This window comes from Ceratotherium simum, chromosome 5, assembly GCF_057802395.1.
Source record: "Ceratotherium simum simum isolate JZ-2026a chromosome 5, ASM5780239v1, whole genome shotgun sequence".
Lineage (NCBI taxonomy): Eukaryota > Metazoa > Chordata > Mammalia > Perissodactyla > Rhinocerotidae > Ceratotherium > Ceratotherium simum.
In genome coordinates, this window is record NC_141904.1 from 63078809 (window position 1) to 63098996 (window position 20188).

The window sequence follows — 20188 nt, forward strand, 5'->3', positions numbered from 1 at the left end:
CATTTTAACCATCTGTTGCAGGCTGACAGATGGGTTGGTGTATGACAGAATAATGGGCCTTCAATTCTAGAAAGGCATGAGGAATGCTTGAAAAATAGCAGCTCTTTACATGAACCTAACTGTGCTAACACTGCTTGCTCACTTGCAAAAAAAAAAAAAAAAAAAAGTCAGTGGGAGGAAAGTGTGAAATATAATCACAATCATTCCCCTAAACAGAAAACTTCTCACAATTGCCAAAGGTCAAATCCAGTAAAATATGCCTATTCTAAAATTATGCTAAATTTTAAAATCCAGCCATTTAAAAGGGTATACGGTGGGTGGGGGGAGTATACATAAATAAAAATAATAAAAACAAACCTCCAAAAGCCTTCTTCCATCCCTATCTTTCAGCCATTTAATTTTCTTTTTTTATAGGCAGCCAGTATTGAGTTTCTTATATCCTCAAAACAATTTAGGAAACGTGCAGATTTTTGAAATCCAAATGATTTTCCCTCTAAGTGACTCTGCCAAATGTGAAGTCTCTTTCCTTTCTTCTTGCATTCAGTGGATATATACAAGAAGTCATGCCAGACATTTGGCTAGGCACAGGGACACAGGTGGTTAAGACTGTCCCATCCCCAAGGAACTTACAGCTCAGTGAATGAGACCAACATGTGAACAGAATTTAAATAGCACACACTATGTGCTTTCTGAGAATGTAGCAATGAGCAAAGCATTCACTTGTCATAGCAGTGGCTCATTCTCCCAGGCAGAACTTCTTCCAATGGCCTTACATGTCTTAACACAATGATCCCAGCTCTTTTCCAATCACGTATTGCAACCAGATAAAATATATACACACATACATGCACATGCACACATGCGTGCCTGGTTGTTGCCAAATAGGTTTGAAGCTCTGCCCACAAAGAACCATTGGCTCAAACTTTAGACTGTATTAGCAAAATTTTGGCTGTATGAATTTAACCTCAGCAGAGTGAATCTCTTTTCAAAAGAACATCAGAATACAGATTGGAAAAAAAAAATCAAGTCATTACAGCTGAATTCATGGTCAGATGTCATTGACCATGACAAAATCAGGCCATGTCACTTGAAGATTACATCGTCTTCACCACCATCATCATCCCAGCCATTGATGCAACATTTAAGATTTTCCAGTCTCCATTCTTAATATTTTTATTTAATTTTAATCCTTACAACAATCCTGTAAGGTAGGCACTCCTATTCCGTATTACAGATGTGAACACTTCAAATTCATGATTGGTTTTGCTTTATTGCATTATTTCCAACCATGCATATCCCCTCTTCCATGTCCTATCTTGGAGATATCAGTAGTGTAGAATAGTAAGTTAATAGTAGGATTATGTTTTCAAAGGAATATTTGACAGCCTGGATTTATCTTGGCAGTTCCTTCCCACTCTAGGATTGTGTAATTCCAGAGAAGGAAGAGGTGCATTTCTCCAGTTTCAGAGAAGGCGATGGCAAGAGAACACAGAGCAGTGTTCAAAGAGGAGCTGAACTCGTTCAGAGAGTGGCACCAGAAAGGTCTGCCAGCATCTTCTGAGTCAGAGTTTCTCAGTGTAGCTTACTTGAAGTGATTTCCTATAAAATGCATCCATTTTTAAACATAGGTTGGTATGGGGTGCTGGTGGGGGGTACTTAAAAATATTTAGACAAATCAAGAGATTACTTTGGATTATCTGATATTTAATTATCCATGTCTCTACTGTTTGCCACTGTATGCAGGAAGAAAAGTAGTTGTGTCAACTGTTTTTTAAAAAGTATGTGTGTGTATGATATATCACATATACATACACAGATGATGTGTGTATGATCATCACATATGGTGGTCACATTTATCACGTGTGTATGATATATCACACACATAACATATAACGTTTTATATATATATATATATATATATGACATATGTGATGGAGTAGTTTTGTTCACACAGTGAGAGAACCTTGTAGCCCAGAGTACGTGTGAGTTCAAATCTGGCTGCTTTTGACTTCAAGCCTCCCACCATGTCTCCTGGATGCTATACTTCTTCCAGATGTTTCATCTATACACTGCCTGACATCTGGTATTTTCCAGATATATTTACAATGCCCAGATGTTTGATGTCAAGTAGACAAAGCTGGTGGTTAATTGCATAAATCTTAGCATTTTCATCTAGCTGATTCAACGGCAGCCTCCAGAATCATTGGAGGTGCTAAAAAAAATACATGAAAATTTGAAAGATTGATAAGATGTCCAAGAAGCATCCCCAAATTTCCAGATTCATCCTTAACCAACTCTACAAATGTGATTTTTTTCCCGTAGTTAAGACATTTAAACTGGTTTCAACAGTAGCCTCACCTCTGGTCTAGGACTTTGGACAACTCACTTGTTTCTGTCCTTTTTGGTAGATGTGTCAAAACCAATAACTGACTATTTGGAGAGAGTGCTATTTTCTGTATAAGCCAGCAACTCACCTGGAAACACTTAACAACCCTGGTTGTTTCCCTAGACTTACAAACTTCTAGAGTGCTAGGATCTAGAAAGGCAAGAATACTCTTCTGCCAACATTTAGATATGTAAACAGATCCACACTGGACCTCTTTACCCCTGGGGCCCACCTGTTTATTGCTTGGCTTTCTAAGAGGGAGAGGATTGCAGGAGGCAAGTGCAGAGAGCCAATAGCCTCAGCAGCCAAGTGGGCCACCAACATTTCCAATAAACAAGCAATCTTTCCCTCCTCACACTTAAACCTCCCTCTGCTAGCAGCCTGGCTCAGTAAATCTTGGTCCTGACCAATGTCAGCGTGCAACCTTCTTGAGCATGGAGGAAGAAGGTAGTAGAGAAAAGCCCAAAGCTCCATCTAGATGCCAATTCTTGGCCTTCCAGATACGCCATTTTGTGGTGTATTTGTTATTCAACATGAGTCTGCTTTGAGAACCACCCAAGGGACAAACCTAAAAGGAATCCTGGACACAACCAGATATGTGCAGCTTTCCCTGTCCCGCTAGACTAGCCAGTGCCCCACATGCATTTGTCTGTTTGTTTGTTTTCAAAACACCCAGTTCTTTTCCTGCAAAGCCATCATCACCATTTGCAATTACACATTCTTCTATGATTATTTGAGTAAGGTGTCTCTCCTCCAACAGAATAAATACTGGGACCATGTCTGGTTTTGTTAACTTCTATATTTCTAAGACCTGGCTCCTAGTCAGTTCTTGCCAGAGATTTGTTGAATAAATGAATGAACCCATCTGATTTATTTGACCAACAAAACCCAGTGAATAATATCAATACACTTTTCTTTACTGTTGTATATTCAATTATTATATATGGAATTTTCCTATATCCATACGTGTGTGTGTGTGTGTGTGTGAAAATTCATTGAGGGCTTACTGTGTGTCAGGCACTGAGCTAAGCACTTTGTTGAATTAACTCATTTGTCATTGGTAAAACCCTGTGAAAATATATGTCATTATTGCCCTTTTTTACAGTAGGAAAATTGAGGCTTAATTGGGTCCAAGAGCTAGTTAGTAAGAGTTAAGATTTGAACCCAGGACTGTCTGATTCCAAAGACTGTAGACTTAACCATTCCGAGATACTTGCTTTTCTAAAAACCTATATGTAATAAGACCTACCTCACAAATTCTTGATAAAGATTAAATGGAACAATGTATATAAAGGTCCTGGCACAGTGCCTGGCTCATTGTAAGCACTGAATCAATAGCAGCTATTACTAATAATACTACTACTGTTTCTATTAATTTATTTTGAACAGTTATTAACTTTCTAATATTACTTGGAGCTTGTTTTGAAAGGTTTGTGCTATTTCTAATGAAAATATTAGGCAGGATCAATTGGAAATCAAATCAGGTTATAAAGAGTGTTTTTACCCTATGATTTCCAACAGCATTGCAGCAAGCTAGTGAAGAATTTGCATCTACTCTGAGATCACCGAACAGCCAAGAATAACTCCCTCTTGCAGGGAGATTATGAAATCAATTGTCTATGACTGAGCTAAAGGGGGAGATGCAGAGGATCTTTTTAAAAGTCTTCTTAAAAACAAGAAACAGGAGGCCTCAGTTCCACAGCTGAGCAACCACAAATCAATTGATAAAGTTGTCTGGGAACAGACTCGGAAAGAAAAAGTGCAGTATGTCAATCATAATCAAATTTAACTTACGAGAAAAAGAAATGAAGTCCTACATTGATTCTCAAGCATAAGCCAGATTCTTCACACATGAACCATGATGATTGATTATTCCCCAGCCCTTGTGACAGAAGAACATCAGCATCTGCTACATCTCTCTTTTTGCAAAATCCTGATTAACTGACAGTGTGACAATAGTGTATCTTGCAGTAATAGCATAAATCCCAGACAGTGCAGAGATAGGAAAGATGTAAACCACTTGAGGGCTGAGAACAGACCTCCTTTGGCCTGGTATCCATCCCTTGTGCATACTCCATTTTTAGAGCAGTATCCAGCCTATAGTGGGAAGATGGCAAACATTGGACAGATGATTGGGAAAAGGGACTGCTAGAATTATGGACAAATGAACAAATCAGTGGGATTTGGAGTCAAAAGATCTGAGTTTCGTACCCAATTCCTCTACTTCCCCCTTCTTCATCTGTAAAATAGAAAAACTCATAGCTACTTTGTAGGATTGTGGTAAGGCTGAACTGAGGCGAAATATGTAAGGCACTTTGACATTATGCTTGACACCCCATTAAAGCTGGTTTCGAGTCTGATGAGGTTCACCTTCTGGTGGGGGACGCAGACTTTGGAGCTCAGCAAACCTTGGTTGCAAACAAAGCTTAGCAACTCAGTGACTCTCAGTCTTTCTGAACCTTGATTCTTCTCATCTGTAAAGTGAGACCAATAATAGCTATCTCAAAATGGTATTATCAGAATTAAGTGAATCATGTATGGAATATACAGTGTCTGGTGCATAGTAACTGCTCCATGAGTGATACCCATAAATGATAGCCACAGGTACTAGTATTGCAACTTAATTTTTAGTATGAGCCAATAAAATCATGGACCTCTATTTTAATTTTTAGTATGAGCCAATAAAATCATGGGCCTCTAAAAGCAATAGAGTGCTTTTATAATAAATTAAGAACACAGCTTCTGGAGCCAAACTCCCTGGGTCCAAATGCTGGCTCTGCATCTTTCAAGCTGGAGTTAAGTAATTTATCCCATCTGTAAAATGGGACCACATATTACATCCCATTCCACCAGCCACCATCTTGGCACATGTCCTGAAAATAGAGGGGTCAAGTCAGACTTTCCCCTACATCTAGTCTAAAATGCACCTCCTACTTGGCAGGGCTGTTTCTGTGGGCCAATCTCCTCCCTTGGGCTGCCAATACAGAAGGCCCAAGCCTCCCTTTCATCATTGATCTGCCTTCCAACCTCCGCCAGACCACTGGGGCAATGTATTGGCCTACCATATCAACCCACGTATGGGAATCTACAGACCAGGGGGGTTGTGAGAGGCATGCTGGCCTTGTAAAAGCTAAGCTAAGGGATGGCTGCTGGGGCCATCTCAGACTCGAGTACCAAGAGAAATCATGACAGCAATGACCTGAAACAGGAGAAGGGGCATTGCTCTCACTTCACCATGGAGGTAAATGTGCTTCCATTTGTTAGTTGTGGATTAGAGGTGCACTGTCATGTGCTACTGGACACTTGAAATGTGGCTGATACAAATTAACATGTGCTGTAGGTATAAAATACACACCAGATTTCAAAGACAGTGCAAAAAAAAAAGTAAAATATCTTATTAATAATTTTATATTGATTATGTGAAATAATATTTTATATAATGGGTTTTATTATATAAATACATATAATGTATTACTATAATTGATTTCACCAGTTTCTTTTTGCTTTTTTCTAATGTGGCTACTATAAAACTTAAAATTACATATGTGATTCACATCTCTGGCTCACATTCTATGTCTATTAGATAGCACTAGGTGAGAGTCTCAGCATTCCCAGCCCAGGATGGAGCCATGTAGTCTTTCCAAACCTCAGGCATTCTCTGCCTGGCTTCTGTCGCCTGCGCCATGAATTATTTACTATTGTTTTTACATTAAATTATTTTCTTAAACTTAAATAAAATGTAATTTTGAAGAAAACTCTGCACCACTGCTGGATATAGAAATCCAGCATTATTTGACATAATTAAAAGATAAACATAAATATGAACTAATGGAAAATAAAGAGTACTGTATTCCAGCCAGGTACCATTGCTTGCCTGAAGGCTCTGAGCCTGGGACCAATTTTCTTTGATAAATGGGTGTTAAATATTTGTTAAATAGGTGTTAGAGACAGACTAGCACCCAGCTGAGACTTCACTACTCAGATTGAAAGAGAATTCTGAAGGAGAATGCCTTTCTTCCCATGTAGCTCAATGTTATTTGTTGCTGTGTCTGTGTTCCCACAATGGTAGGTAACCCAGACTTGAGAAGACCTGGGCATGATGGAAAACCACTCACTAAATATGGAGCCTGGTGTCCTGAATTCAAATTTCAGTTACTTGTGACAACATGAACACTTTACTTAACTTCCCTGAATCTGTAAAATGGGTACAATTATCTTCACCCTCATGCAGTTTTGTGAAGATGAAATGATCTTCTGTGACAGCCTGTTAAAAACTGTAGACATTCTCCAGAAGTCAGATGTCATTGTCATTCATCCTTCAAATGAAATAATGAAATAAACCTGTGAGTGGACAGAAAGTTGTTCCATCCAGCCACTGCTTAGCTCTTCTCTCTTCCCAGACAAGTCCAAAGCCGAGCTTCTTTCTTGCAGTTTGATTTCTGTTTTTCCTGGTTCATGATTCATTCTGGTTCAGGAATCATGAACCAGGTTCATCCTGGTTCATGATTCCTGACAGCTGACTTAGCAAACTGGATCCAGTTGCAGTGAGGGTGAGGGGGACTCATTGGACTGCCCAGTTTCTGGTATAGCTTCTTGGTATAGGGTCAGCCACAGAAAAAACAGCAAAGCCATCAAGTAGGCAAACAGATAATAAAGTCGCTGGAGTTGAAATGCTGGGAATATTGGCTAATAGATGGAAATAGGAGGATTGACTATGTTTACCAATATCCAGTGGAGCTGTGAGGTGCCACTATCAGGGAGAGATGGAGACAGGTTTACCTGGTTCTAAACTAGTAAGTTTTCTGTCTCCAAAGATGACTCCTTCTTGTATGCCCCAGAGTGCTCCAGGACAGGCATCTTTAATGTATTAAATTACATTCTAGTAAAAATGAGTTTGCTAACAGCAAATTAGGAGAAGTGGGGGCAAGAAAACACACCCAACAAACGAAATGGGAACAAACCACCCAGCCAGCATTAAGCCAGGCTGCTCCCTCTGCTGAGGAAGCCGTTTCCTTGGATCACTGAACAGATACTTGAAACATACTGCAGAAACACAACCGGATAGCAGGTCAGTGTTCCCTTGGTACAGAGTGAGACCAATACCTCAGGGCAGGTTTTATAAATCACTTAATGAGCCATAGGCAAATCACTTAGCCCTACTGGCTGCAGTTTCTTTATCTGTAATATGTGGCTAATAACACCTCCTCTGACTACTTCTTGGGGTTTTATGGACATCACACAGATTTCAAGTGTGAGAGTGTTTTGGAAGCAGTGAAGCACCTTCTGAATGGCAGCTTCTCCACTCCATGGGAGTAAATAACACAAGCAAAGCTAGCAGAAGATATCTTCAAAGGGTTGATATATGCACCATGATAACCTAGCAGGAAATGTTACAAATTTATGTCTTGAATTTCTTCCATGTGCACTCTATCTCTGTTAGATAGACAAGGGGTAGTATTTATAAGCAACTGGATTTTTGCCTGCACCATCAGAAGAAAGTCACTTCTCAAGTGCGAGGCATTTACCTCTCCTGGTATAGGAGATGGTTTTAGGCGGACCATTAACATGGCATTTAATAATATGAGTGAGAAAGTGGGTCCATGTTCAATTCAAGTCTTCTAATTAGGTCATGCTAGTAAGTCCTTAGTATCCCTCTAACACTCATTAATCTCCCTTTTAACAAAGATCCTAGGCTCCAAAGCCTTGTGCAAACACCCCAGCTACAATTTAAGGTATTTTGTTTTCACTGTATAGCATTTATGTTTGCAGTTTTCTTCGAACTAGGGCAAGTTGTATTGGTTTAACATTTATAGTACACAGATAATTTCCTTCTGAGATAACCTTATTTATGTGAAAAAGGTCGTTTAAATGAAATATTAAACAATAACACAGGAGGTATGTGGATAAAATTAAAATTGTTTGGGTAGTACCAAAATGAATAAAACTTAGAGAACATCAACTAAGGTAATTACTTACATAAAATACCCCAAAGAGCATCTTTTCTCCTAACTTTTCTGAAAGCTCATGATACACTATAGTAGTCAAGCCAGGCATTAATTGTAAGTAAAGTATTTGACCAATTTCTCATATAAAAAGCAGGGCTAATGTAATTACCTATGTTGTAAGGTTAATGATGTCTCTAAGTGCTTAGCAGAATTCCCGGCAGCTAGGAAGCACTCAGTAAATATAGATGGCAGCCACCATTGCTGCTGCTCCTAAGACAACCACTACTTGGAGACAGCTTCTTACGGATGCTCTGCCCTTCTCCACCATGCTCTGTGCCAGGGAGGTGACCTGCATGAATCACATCAGTGGGCTCCCTGCCCTTGGGGTTTCAGTGGGGTTTGGCCAATGGGAGCCTCTGCAGGAGATTGGATGGGAGGAAAGTGGGGTCAAGGATTTGCTCCATGTCTCACTCCCTGTAAGTGGCTTTGAACTCAGGCTTACACTTGAAGCCAAAAAATAAAAAAGTTCGGGTTAATATATTCTTTAGCTAGAAGTTTTGACATAGTCTCCCCATCTACACATTTTGCTTAGTTATAGAAAACCTGGCTTGAGGTTTTTTGACCTATTTTTTGAAACCGTTTGATGCAAAAACTCTCAATTCTAATGACATGTATTGTTTGGTCTAATTATAAATCCTGATGCTGCTGTAAGGACAAATAGGGTGGTGTGAAGTCTCTGTCTGGGAGAGCCGCTGATATAATCAATCTGTGGCTTGATCACGTTGCCACATTGTTTTGATTTGGCCTAAATATGAAATATGTTTAAAAACATACAAGCTTATATAAAACAAAATAAAAATCATCTCTAATCCTAGCAGTACCACTTCATAAACTCTTGTGTAATGTTGTGTACATAAGTATAAATTTTTTAACAAAATTGGGACCATTTTGTATATTCATTCATTCTTTCTTTCATTCTCTGACTCAACAAATGTTGATGGCACCTCTTCTGCCCAGACCCAGCAATGAGTAAGGTTGACAAAGTCCCTGCCCTCATGGAGCTGACGTTTATTGGGAGAAATAGGCAAACAGACATATTTTCACTCCTCAGAACCATCCTATGAGACAGATACTGTTATTATCCCAATTTACAGAGAGCTAAACTGAGGCTTCACGTAGTCTAGCAAATTACCTAAGGACACACAGCTAGTAAGTAGCAGAGTCAGGCTTCAACCCCCGGCCTATGTGACGACAGACTCTGAGCTTTAAATTCATGTAAGACATACTTTAGCATGCTTTACTGGTCCCTCTTTACAAAATGGTGCTAGGGAGTAAACAACATATTTACTCCAAGGACATAGATCCTTGACTTCAGTCATGAAGTTTGTTTACGGAAAATGATTTGTTACTATTTTGTCATATTTAAATTAAGCAGGACCTCAAGTCGAACTTTTTAACTTTTTTAGTGTATTTGTTTTAAATAAGAAGATCAATATTCCTTAAAGCAGACCTGAGAGGCGGTAGAGAATAGTCAAGCTCACAGGTCCTGGAAGCAGACGGCCACACTTAGAATCCTGGCTCCCCCACTTACTAACTCATGACTCTGAGCAATTTTATTTTACCTCTTTATGCCTCAGCCTCCTCAACTGTAGAATGGGGACAGGGTTAGTATCTGTTTTACAGTGCTATTGTCAGCATTAAATGAGTTAATACAGGTAACTTGAAATAATACTTCACATATAATAAGTGCTCAGTAAATGTTAGATATTATTACTAGCATTATTTTAACAAATAAGTCTAGAAGTTTTGGTATTATTTTTTCCAATTTCTAATTGAGAGGTTTTCACATGACTCTATTCTTTTCTTAAGTGTTTTCCCATCCTAATGGCCTTTTAATAAGCCTAGTTTTAATTATAATGAGTATAAATAATGAGAGCTACTATCTCATAATTGGAATTACAGGATATCTATGGTCCCTAACACATATGTAATATCAAGAGAGCAGAGTCCATATTTTGCATTTTTTTAAATCTCCCATAAGAACTCACTGCTCACTACCTGGCACATTGCTCAAAACTCATTGTTTGCATAAACATGAATGAAATAGGTACCAGATTGAACATGAGCAGAGAGTTGTATTTGCCACAGTCAACCTGGCTTAATTATTTGTAACCATTCCTCCAATTTCTAATTCAAACTCAAACACTGAATCTCTTTATTCCAAATGTTCTTATTGATGTTGAAATGGCTGTAGATATGGTATTTGTTTGCTTGTTTGTTTATACCTCCATCTCATTCCAGAAATGACTGAAGATGGCTTACAAGGATATATGAAACTCAAGATGGATTTAATTAAAAACAGGAAGGAAAGAACAAGAGAAAAGAAGGATGGTATACAAAACAAAGTTAGGAATAGGGTTAAAATACTCATGCCATAAAAACCCTAAGAGTGGGTCAGAAATTGGCCCTAAATTTTCTGAGCCCACATGAAAAGGTCAACCGATGAGTTTACATAAATCACAACAAGCGCTGGATGAAAAGAGACCAGTTGCTCAGAAGATTCAGCCACTCTTAGTAGTGGACCCTCTAGAACATTCTCCACGAAAGTCACACCTAACAAGCATCATTCACAGCAGCATCTTTAGAGCATAAGAGTTCCCTCAGTGTAGCTCATGGAATCTGATGAAAAGTAATTCAGTCACGCTGTGAGGAAAGGCTAACCAGAGTAACTTAGACGGGCCATGCCCTTGGGGAGGAAAGAAACACAGACTAAGTTTTTTTCTTGAAGGGCTTATCATTTAGAATGAAAAAGAAGTCTATTTCTGTTGGTGTATCGAATTTACTATTTTCCTTTCTGGGTCAGTGTTTTTAATACTCTAGGTAAGCAGTATGAAACATTTTTATAGTAGTGAAACATAGATACAGTAAATCTGAAAAATTGTCCTGTTAGAACACAGTCTCCTTAAGTTTTGGACAGTGACTCCCACCCCCACCTCCTCTGAGTCACGAGGGAGGATATGAGAAGTAGGCCTCCATCATCAGAAAGTTGGAGATATTTCTTTAAAATATTCACCTCCTGATATCACAGAGATTTTGCTTGATATATGAATAAAGAAGCTTCTTCCCCCTGCACTCATAGCAGATGGTTTTCTAAGTCAGACAGATCTGAATTTGAATTCTGGCTCTGCCATTGTCTATGTGTTTACTTTATATCTCTGGGCCTCAGTTTCTTCATCTTTAAAATCGGCATTAAAAATACTGTTTAACATGATATTCGTAAGGATAATTTTATATAAAACCTCTCACCCGTAAAAGGCACTCCAAACATTATAGCTATTTTTGTCTCCCTCTTAACACAGTCCCAAGCATACTGTACATAATGCATAGGTTTGTTAAATAAACACATGTATGAATGAATGAATGTTGCCGTCCAGGAGTCTGTAACAATCAGCAAATCTCTCTAAATATTTGAACTCATCATAACATGATGGTTAAGAGCATGGGCTCAGGAGGTGGGCTGCCCCTGTTTGAATCCTGACAGCATCACTGATTTTCTGTTTAGGGACCTCAGACAAGCTCTTCAACCATTCTCTGAGTTTTGTCATCTGCAAATGGGATAACAACAGTGACTTCCTTGCAGGGGTGTAATAGGAATAGTTACAGGAGGGTTATAAGTACTTAGCATCATTCCTGGGACATAGTAAGCATTCAATAAATATTACTATTATTATTTATTTTATATACATATAAATACAATAGCACAAAAATTTCTTTTATTTGTTTTTCAACTTTTCCCTGGTTCCAATATTATGAGATCTTGGAATTTTCCAACAGGCAAACCAAATAGTTGTATAAACTAATCAATGTGTTTCTAGAATTCACATTTCTTTTACTGTTTTATCTTTCTGTTTGTTTCTGTAGGACTTCATCATCACTGTAGTCTTTTCGTTCTTGTGGTTGGTGGGTTCATCAGCTTGGGCAAAAGGACTGTCTGATGTCAAGGTCGCAACGGATCCCAAGGAAGTGTTGTTACTGATGTCAGCTTGCAAACAGCCGGCCAACAAATGCACGGCGGTCCACAGCCCTGTAATGTCCAGCTTAAACACTTCTGTGGTATGTTTTCATCTATGCTTTCCCTCCCACTTCTTTATTTGCCAGGCAAGTGAATGAGAAAAATATCTCAGAAGCCATCTTGGAAATTTCTGCCTCCATAACTAGGCCAATCTAAAAGGTGATATTCCACACCATTTGCAAGATGATCCTCTGGCCTTCAAGTTTTCTATTGTCAGAACCCACAGACTTTAATGCTGCCAATTACAGAGTTCTTAATAAGAAGCCAGCAGGTATTGGCAACTGCAGCTTGGATGACAGTCAAGTCAAAATTCTAAGCCAGAAGCAGATATAGAATCTGAACTTTAAGGCTGAGGCCTGCCAGAAGTTAAAAGGAATATTTGATGGCATAGAGGTTTCCTGGGAAGACAACATTGTTCAAGACACACATAGTTAGAATATATCCAATTGATTGTCTGGCGAAAAATATGCAGACCTAGTAGGGTGCAGAAAGAAATGCATTATGTAAAAAAGTACTTATAATAGTTATGGTAATTTTTTTATCTTCTCCATGCTCCTGGTTTAGTTGCTTGATAATTTCAGAAAAACTGAACTATATTAGGTGAACAAAGTCAAATATTATCATCAAGTATATAGCTCTTGCAGGAAGACAGAAAATCTGACAGATAGCAGGGTCGCTAAATTGGATTCTTATTGTATGAGTGTAAGAACTTGTGTTATTTCAAAGAAAGAAACTGTGTCTGAGAGAGAGAAGCTATAATGGCAGGAAAAAGCAGTAGTTACCAAAGGATAGAAGACTCAGCAGTGTTTGCTGAAGGAACGACGTTCTTTAGCAACCCCTAAGAATAATTATCTGTGCTTCAAGGTTAACTTACATTGCTACAGTTTTCTGAAATTTAATCTGAGAAGGCATTTAAGAAGGGAAACAGGGTTGCTAATTGGCTCCTGATGATTTGATTGTGAATCTTGCCTTGGTAAGACAGTAAACACAGAAACAAGCCATGTATTAGGATCTCACAGTCATTTTTATTCATTGCTGTCCACACCTGTAGATGAACACTTGCGAGGTGTACATAAAAATATATTCCACTGCTTCTGTAGTTTGTTTATAAGCAGTGCCTAATGAAAGTTATTGTAACCCTGACCTCAAAGTCTAAGAGAACAAAGATAAAATCATTTGATTTATTTGTTAGTTTAATGATCCATCTTCTATATAAATTATGACATCCTGCATAATCCATTTAATTCCACTTCTGAGGTCTCTAAGAAGTTTTAGACTAGGAGATAGGAATTTTGAATGAGAAACAATGTGACATATCTCTTAAAACTAAAAAGAAGACTGGAGGGAAACTGAATAATAGGGTGTGTGTGAAAGGACAGGAGTAGTTCTGTTATAGTTATGGATCCATATCAGTTAAGGGTCTTCCAGTGTCTAGTGTCAGAAAACAAGGTTCAAACCGGCCAATGCAAAAACAATCCTTGTATCCCTAACATCTGTTCTTTGCACCCCACTTCTGATACCAATGTCCGTATGCATTAGAATATTTGGTTTGCAAGTTAACAAAAACTGACTCTGACTAATTTCATCAGGAAAAAAAATCTTTGGAAGGATATCAAGTAGCTCAGAAATTCGATGAGACATGAAGAAACAGGCTCTGAAAAAAGCAGAATCTAGAGCAGGACCAAGGTTCTAGATGTCAGATACCAAAAAATGGTCTCAAGTTGCTAATAATGGCAAGTCATACCTAATCTTGCATTACTCTGCTCAAGACTCAAAGTTCCAGAAGAGAGTTCAGGCCCCTTGACTGTAACTTGGCTCTGCAAAGGAAATCAAATTTCTATTACCAAAAGCAGTGGAAAAGGATATTAATCTGTCAAAACACCACAATTTTTTTCATTACAAACTCATTAGATTTCAAATCATATTGAGCTAGCTTTTCACAAAAAGTGAAAACAACCAGAAAGACACCAGAAATGTGTCTTCCAAGAGAAGAACCTAGGGCCAGGAGCTGGAAGACTGTCAAGAAACTGGATATTTCTCATCCTCCATCCCTCATCTCTGTTCCTTCTGCATGTCTATTACATTATTCTCTCTTTTGGGATGGAATTTTTTCTCTTTTTCCTGTTTACACAGCAGAAGATAGCCACTCTATAGTTTCTGAGTTTATATTTCTTTTTAAAGAAACATCTTGGACTGAACTAAAATCACTCAGGTCCAATTCCAAATTTCTGGCAGAGAAAATCTTGTTAGCCCATCTTGGGTCAGGTATCCACCTTGGTCTCATTAGTTATGGTTGGGGGGTTTGGTAGTAGAAACATGACTCAAAAGACCCATCCTCCTGGGCAAGTGTAGGTTTTGGAGAAGGAGCCAGACACATACCACAAGAGATGACTTCTACAAGTAAGTGGTTCAGGCAATAACAATGATATTTTCTACTGAGGTAACAGATTTGCTTTCTTCAAAACACTTTGGCATCTATGATTTCTCAGTAACACTAATGGGTAGGTGAGCTATCCAGATATTACAAATGCAGGGAGCTGAGGACTTGCATAAGATTTCCCAAGTAGTTACAGCAACGCCAGACTAGAGCCAAATTTTCCCAATGCTGTTGCCACGCGAAATGGTTAAGGGTGCAGTTCTGGAATGAGTCTACCAGGATTTGAATCCTGGCTCCACTACTCAATAATTGACTACCCTTGGACAAAGTAATTAAGCTCTCTAAACTTAGTTTCATCCTCTGTAAAATGAGGATATTACAGAACAGACCTCACAGGCCTGTTGAAAGGATTCGATGACATGATACATAAGCACGTAGCACAGTACATAAGTACCAGCCTATGGCAAACGTTCAATACATGCAACTGAAAGCTGCTACTAAAGTGCATTCCTTTTCTTAATTGTCACGTAGTGTTTGAGCCCAAAGAAGGGAAAAAAGAATGTTTTTTATTCTCTTAATTTTTCTTTTTTTTTTTTTTGTGAGGAGATCAGCCCTGTGCCAACATCCGCCAATCCTCCTCTTCTTTTTTTTTTTTTTTGCTGAGGAAGACGGCCCTGGGCCAACATCTGTGCCCATCTTCCTCCACCCTACATGGGACGCCGCCACAGCATGGCCTGCCAAGCAGTGCGTCGGTGCGCGCCGGGATCCAAACCAGCGAACCCCGGGCCGCCGCAGCGGAGCGCACGCACCCAACCGCTTGCGCCACTGGGCCGGCCCCTCTTAATTTTTCTTTTAAAGGTTCACAGAGCATAACTGTTCTATCCATAATTTCTACTTCTGTTTCTCCGGCTTCCCTGTAGGTAATCTTGATATGTCTTCTCGGATCATCTAGATTTCATCTCCTCATTCTTTCTCAGGCTATGTGCAGTCTCTTTCAGTCTCTCATTCTGTTGGCCCACATCTGAGCATGAATCAATCCTTACTCCCATTTCAGTTGCAACAAAAGGGCAAGAAAAAATTCAAGGGCCTGTGTGCCCCTAAAATGTTCTAGCCAAGAGATCTGAATACCTCTGTGATGACAATAGAGGAAGACATCACTGCTCCTTACATAGGAAGGAAAGAGGATGGAACAGCAGAGAAGGAAGAAGGGAGGGAGGGAGGGAGGTCTAGATAAACCAGTCTTGAATTCGATCAATTAGGGGCCTAGACAATCAGTTTTAGCTATGGATATCTCCCAAGAATATGGCCTCACTGTCAAAGCCCCACTTCAGTTTATGCTGCAGTGAAAGAGTCAACTGAATACGATCCATGGAAATATTTTAGGAAGTGATTCAGAGCGTAATTTACCAATCTGTAAGCGTTTACTGCTGTGTCCAGCACTGTCTAGCTGCATTATGTACATCCTCTTTAATCCTCACAACTATCCCCCAAGGAAGGAATATTTGTCTTCATTTCATAGAAGAAAACAAAAAGCTGAGGTCCAGAGGCTAACTGCCTTGTCCAAGGTCATAGAGCAAAAACTTGCAGAGCCCAGGTCCCACAGATTCCAAAGCCAGTGGGGTGACTCCAAGACTGGCCTTCAGTTAGTGTGTCCTGATCCACGTGTTGCTAAAATATTGAAATACTTGGAGCGCCCTGCTCCAAGCTCCCAAGGCCCCTCATCTTGACTACTCTAGCCTCCCACTCCCACCCCCAGGGCGCTCTGGACCACACCACCATCTAGCAACCAATGAATAAATTGCCCAGCAAGGGACTTCCAGCTCCACACTCCAAAACTATAGCCTCTCTCCAAGTCCATTGTGATTGGTCAGTGTCGTGCTGGAATGGTTTCTGATTATACTTTAACGTCTTCCCAGCTTTGTGTCATACTATTGTTGTCTGTCTCCAATAAGAGATGTCAAAATTGACTGTCTGTGGTTAATTTCCAGGTCAACCAATCTGGCGTGGAAAAGGCTGCGGAACGACTGTTCTGTTTGGGCCTCTTACAGTGACAAACAGTCCTGCTTCCATCCCTTAGGCCCTGGGGGAAGTAACACCTGGTCCTCTGACTCACCACTACACCCTTCTGGAGTAGAAGAGGAATTTCCATAGGAAAGTCTCTCACACTAGTTTTGAGAAAACATTCCATAGCTCTCTGAAACCTGCACTTTATTCACAGTCTGGTTTCAGCGTTCACTTCTGAATGTGAGAGACAACAGCAAGTACAACTATTCAGGGTCAACAACCTCTGTGAACTCCATCACACGTGGTTACCTGCATACTGCCCATACCATTGCTTAACGCCATAGTTTTTCTTTAAGTTGACTCATTTTCTTTATATCATTACAATAAATGGAAAAGTAGTATCCCTAGCCATAAAGTGAAGATAACCTTATAAATTAATGCACTATTATTAAAATGAAAATATTGAACCCTGTCCCCCCTGAAGATACTTTACACACTATGAGGAATACCTCATTTTGGGAGATCGTGATAGCTTAGGTAATGGTTCAGCCTATGGAGTCAGACAGAACAGAACTTGAAGCCCAGGTCTCTTACTTACCAAGTCATGTGACCTTGAACAAGATTCTGATCCTTGCTGAACCTCAGTTTTCACACCTTTAATATGGGTATAATAATAGCACCTTCCTCTCAAACTAAGTGAATCGATACACATAAAGCCCTTTAGTCAATAAAAGTCAGATACTCTACATGAAATAGTAGAATGAAATGAAAAATTGGAAGAGGCCTCAATATTGAAGTGACAAGTGACCTTTCATATTGTGAAGGATTTTTCTGAAATTGAGATTTTTCTTGGATTTCTCTCCAGTCTATCAATTTATTTGTTTTGATTTTCCTTCAGGTTTTTGGATTCTTGAACTTTATCCTCTGGGCTGGAAACATCTGGTTTGTTTTCAAGGAGACCGGCTGGCATTCCTCAGGACAGAGGTACCTTTCAGACTCAATGGAGAAGCACTCAAGCAGCTATAACCAAGGCGGGTACAACCAAGAGAGCTATGGGTCAAGTGGTGGGTACAACCAGCAGGCGAGTTTGGGGCCGTCTTCAGATGAGTTTGGCCAACAGCCCAGTGGCCCTGCTTCCTTTACCAATCAGATTTAACAGGGTAGTATTTGCATTCTTCTGGAGATAGCCTCACCACCTTACATTTCAGTGGCGGAAGAATTTTTTAAGAGTTTCAGTCAATTATTAATGCAGAGAGGGTTGAATGTAAATCAGACATCTGTAGTCCTCATTAAGGCAGAAAAGCCCGGGTTGTGATAAATGATACTTAGAGATGAGATGACTTGAGGAGATATATTATTCATCATAGATGGCTAATTGGAGAGTACCTTGTTATATACACAGATACTTTTATGGTCATTTTGTATGTGTGTTACGATAGTAGAAGCATTTTGTAGCTTAAAGTCTCTAGTATGTATATGCGTAAAGTAAATTAAATCGCATTGAGTTTTCCTATGCGTTTTAATGCAAAAGACGTTTAAATGATTTCTATAAGACAATTTGGTGTATCACAACGTGCATGTATTATTATTTTTTAGTTGCAGACCCTATAGGATTGTGAGTCTCCAACTATTTGTTTCAGACAATTACTCTGGTATTTTTTAATTTGGTGAATCAATGCTCATATGATTTAGTGCATGAATAAGCATTTTCTTACAAAATGAACATTTGAACTGTACTTATGAAAATTTTCCAGTTTGCACCATATAGATTGTTAAATGGACGTTTAAAGAAATATATTTACAACTTTGTATACTTGCAAATTTGTGTCTCTGGCTTTACCCAATTCTGAATGCATTGTACCTAAGATTTGGGCTTTATTTTCCCCTATTAGTAGATATTCAGTGTTACATATGGTAATTGCCCGATATTTATTCTATTTATTTAGCTAAATATTTACTTCTTGTAATTTCCTATGGTGTTTTGTGGTGTTATCCAATGGACCATGAACAATGAGCCCAATAACTGTTTGTGTTTATGGAGTGTTGTTTTCTTAGAATAATGGAGATGCAGATATCAGACACCATAGTTAAGAAGCTATTTGCTGACATATTAATTTATAAAGGATATTCTGTAGAACCTACACTACCAGCTAAACTTTTAAATCCTGTTTATTTGTAAAGTTAATATATTCCTTGATCCAATTATTAAGAATTCTCAAGTCTCAGTTCAACTTACTAATTACTAATTTTGATTTGAATGTTACCCGTAAATTAAAAATGACTTCCATGAGCCACTCTATATTCCAAAGAGGATTCTCATGAAATATTCCCCAGAATGTATTCTTTATCAAGAAAATGCCAATCTTTGCCTCTTTGTTTTAACTCAGTTGAAACACCAGAGCCCAACAGTGAGGGCAAGCTGAGCATCTGTATTTCCAGATAAAGTTGTTATTGATGTATAAACTCATTTTGTGATCTGTGATGTTGGAAGCATTTTAGCACAAAACAGCCTTGTGACTTAGATGATATGTATAGCCAGTTTCTGGATCCTGTTGGATAAATCTGTATTGTGATATCTATTTGACCTTAATAAAGTTATTGCATACACTGCTGGCTGGATAATGGAGAATTACACTAGAACCTGGTTAGCTTTAACAACGAAAGAACAAGGTGTAAGTGCACAGTGTTTCCAGTCTCTCACCCTTTCCTTGTTTCATGAGCTCAGGGTTGTTCATTCATTGATTCCACCATCCTAGGACCGCCTGTGTACCCATTGCTATGTAAGGCACTATGGATGTGTTATTGAGCAAAAGCAGAAACATGTCCTACCTCAAGAAGCTTACACTCTATTGGGGGGACAGTCATTATAATAATCACACCACAATTATGCTGTGTGCGACAGAGAGAGGCACAGGATTCCACGAGAACATTTATCAGAGGGACTTGAGCTAGTTAGGGAGACGTCAGAGGGCTTCAGACCTGAAGACTGCACAAGGTTTCACAAGGACAGGGTGAGAGGGAGAGTATGCCAGGCCGAGAGCAGCCTTGCAAAGCTCTCAGCTGGTAGGAGGCAGGATGGATATGTAGAGTTGCCAGAGTGCAATGAGTGAGGGGGGTTTTGTGGGAGTGTGGCTGCTGATGGGTGCATGGGTGAAACCCTGCTTGGAGGCCATGATCAGGAATTCTGTCTTTATCCTTAAAAAGCTAAGGAAAAGCACTGAAGGATTTTTAGTGGAGGAGGGAAACGATGAGAAGAGCATTTCGAAAAGATCTCAGTGACTGCAGGGTGGAGAGTGGACTGAAGGATGACAAAAGTGAAGGACATCCTGGGGATAGCAAATAAGCCTTGGTTCCTAACACCCATTAGGCAGCGGGCTGGGGGTGGGAGGAGAGGACCTGACATG

General features: G+C 39.3%; 1 protein-coding gene across 1 annotated transcript in view; it reads left to right on the forward strand.

Moving 5' to 3' along the window:
- Positions 1-19383, forward strand: part of SYNPR (synaptoporin) — a 109986-nt gene extending 90603 nt beyond the window's left edge. Inside the window, exons 5-6 of the mRNA XM_087431683.1 lie at positions 12253-12444; positions 17683-19383. Coding sequence (XP_087287809.1) covers positions 12253-12444; positions 17683-17940 — 450 coding nt within the window. The 3' untranslated portion in view covers positions 17941-19383. The remainder of the gene's footprint in view (positions 1-12252; positions 12445-17682) is intronic.
- Positions 19384-20188: the final 805 nt, after the last annotated feature.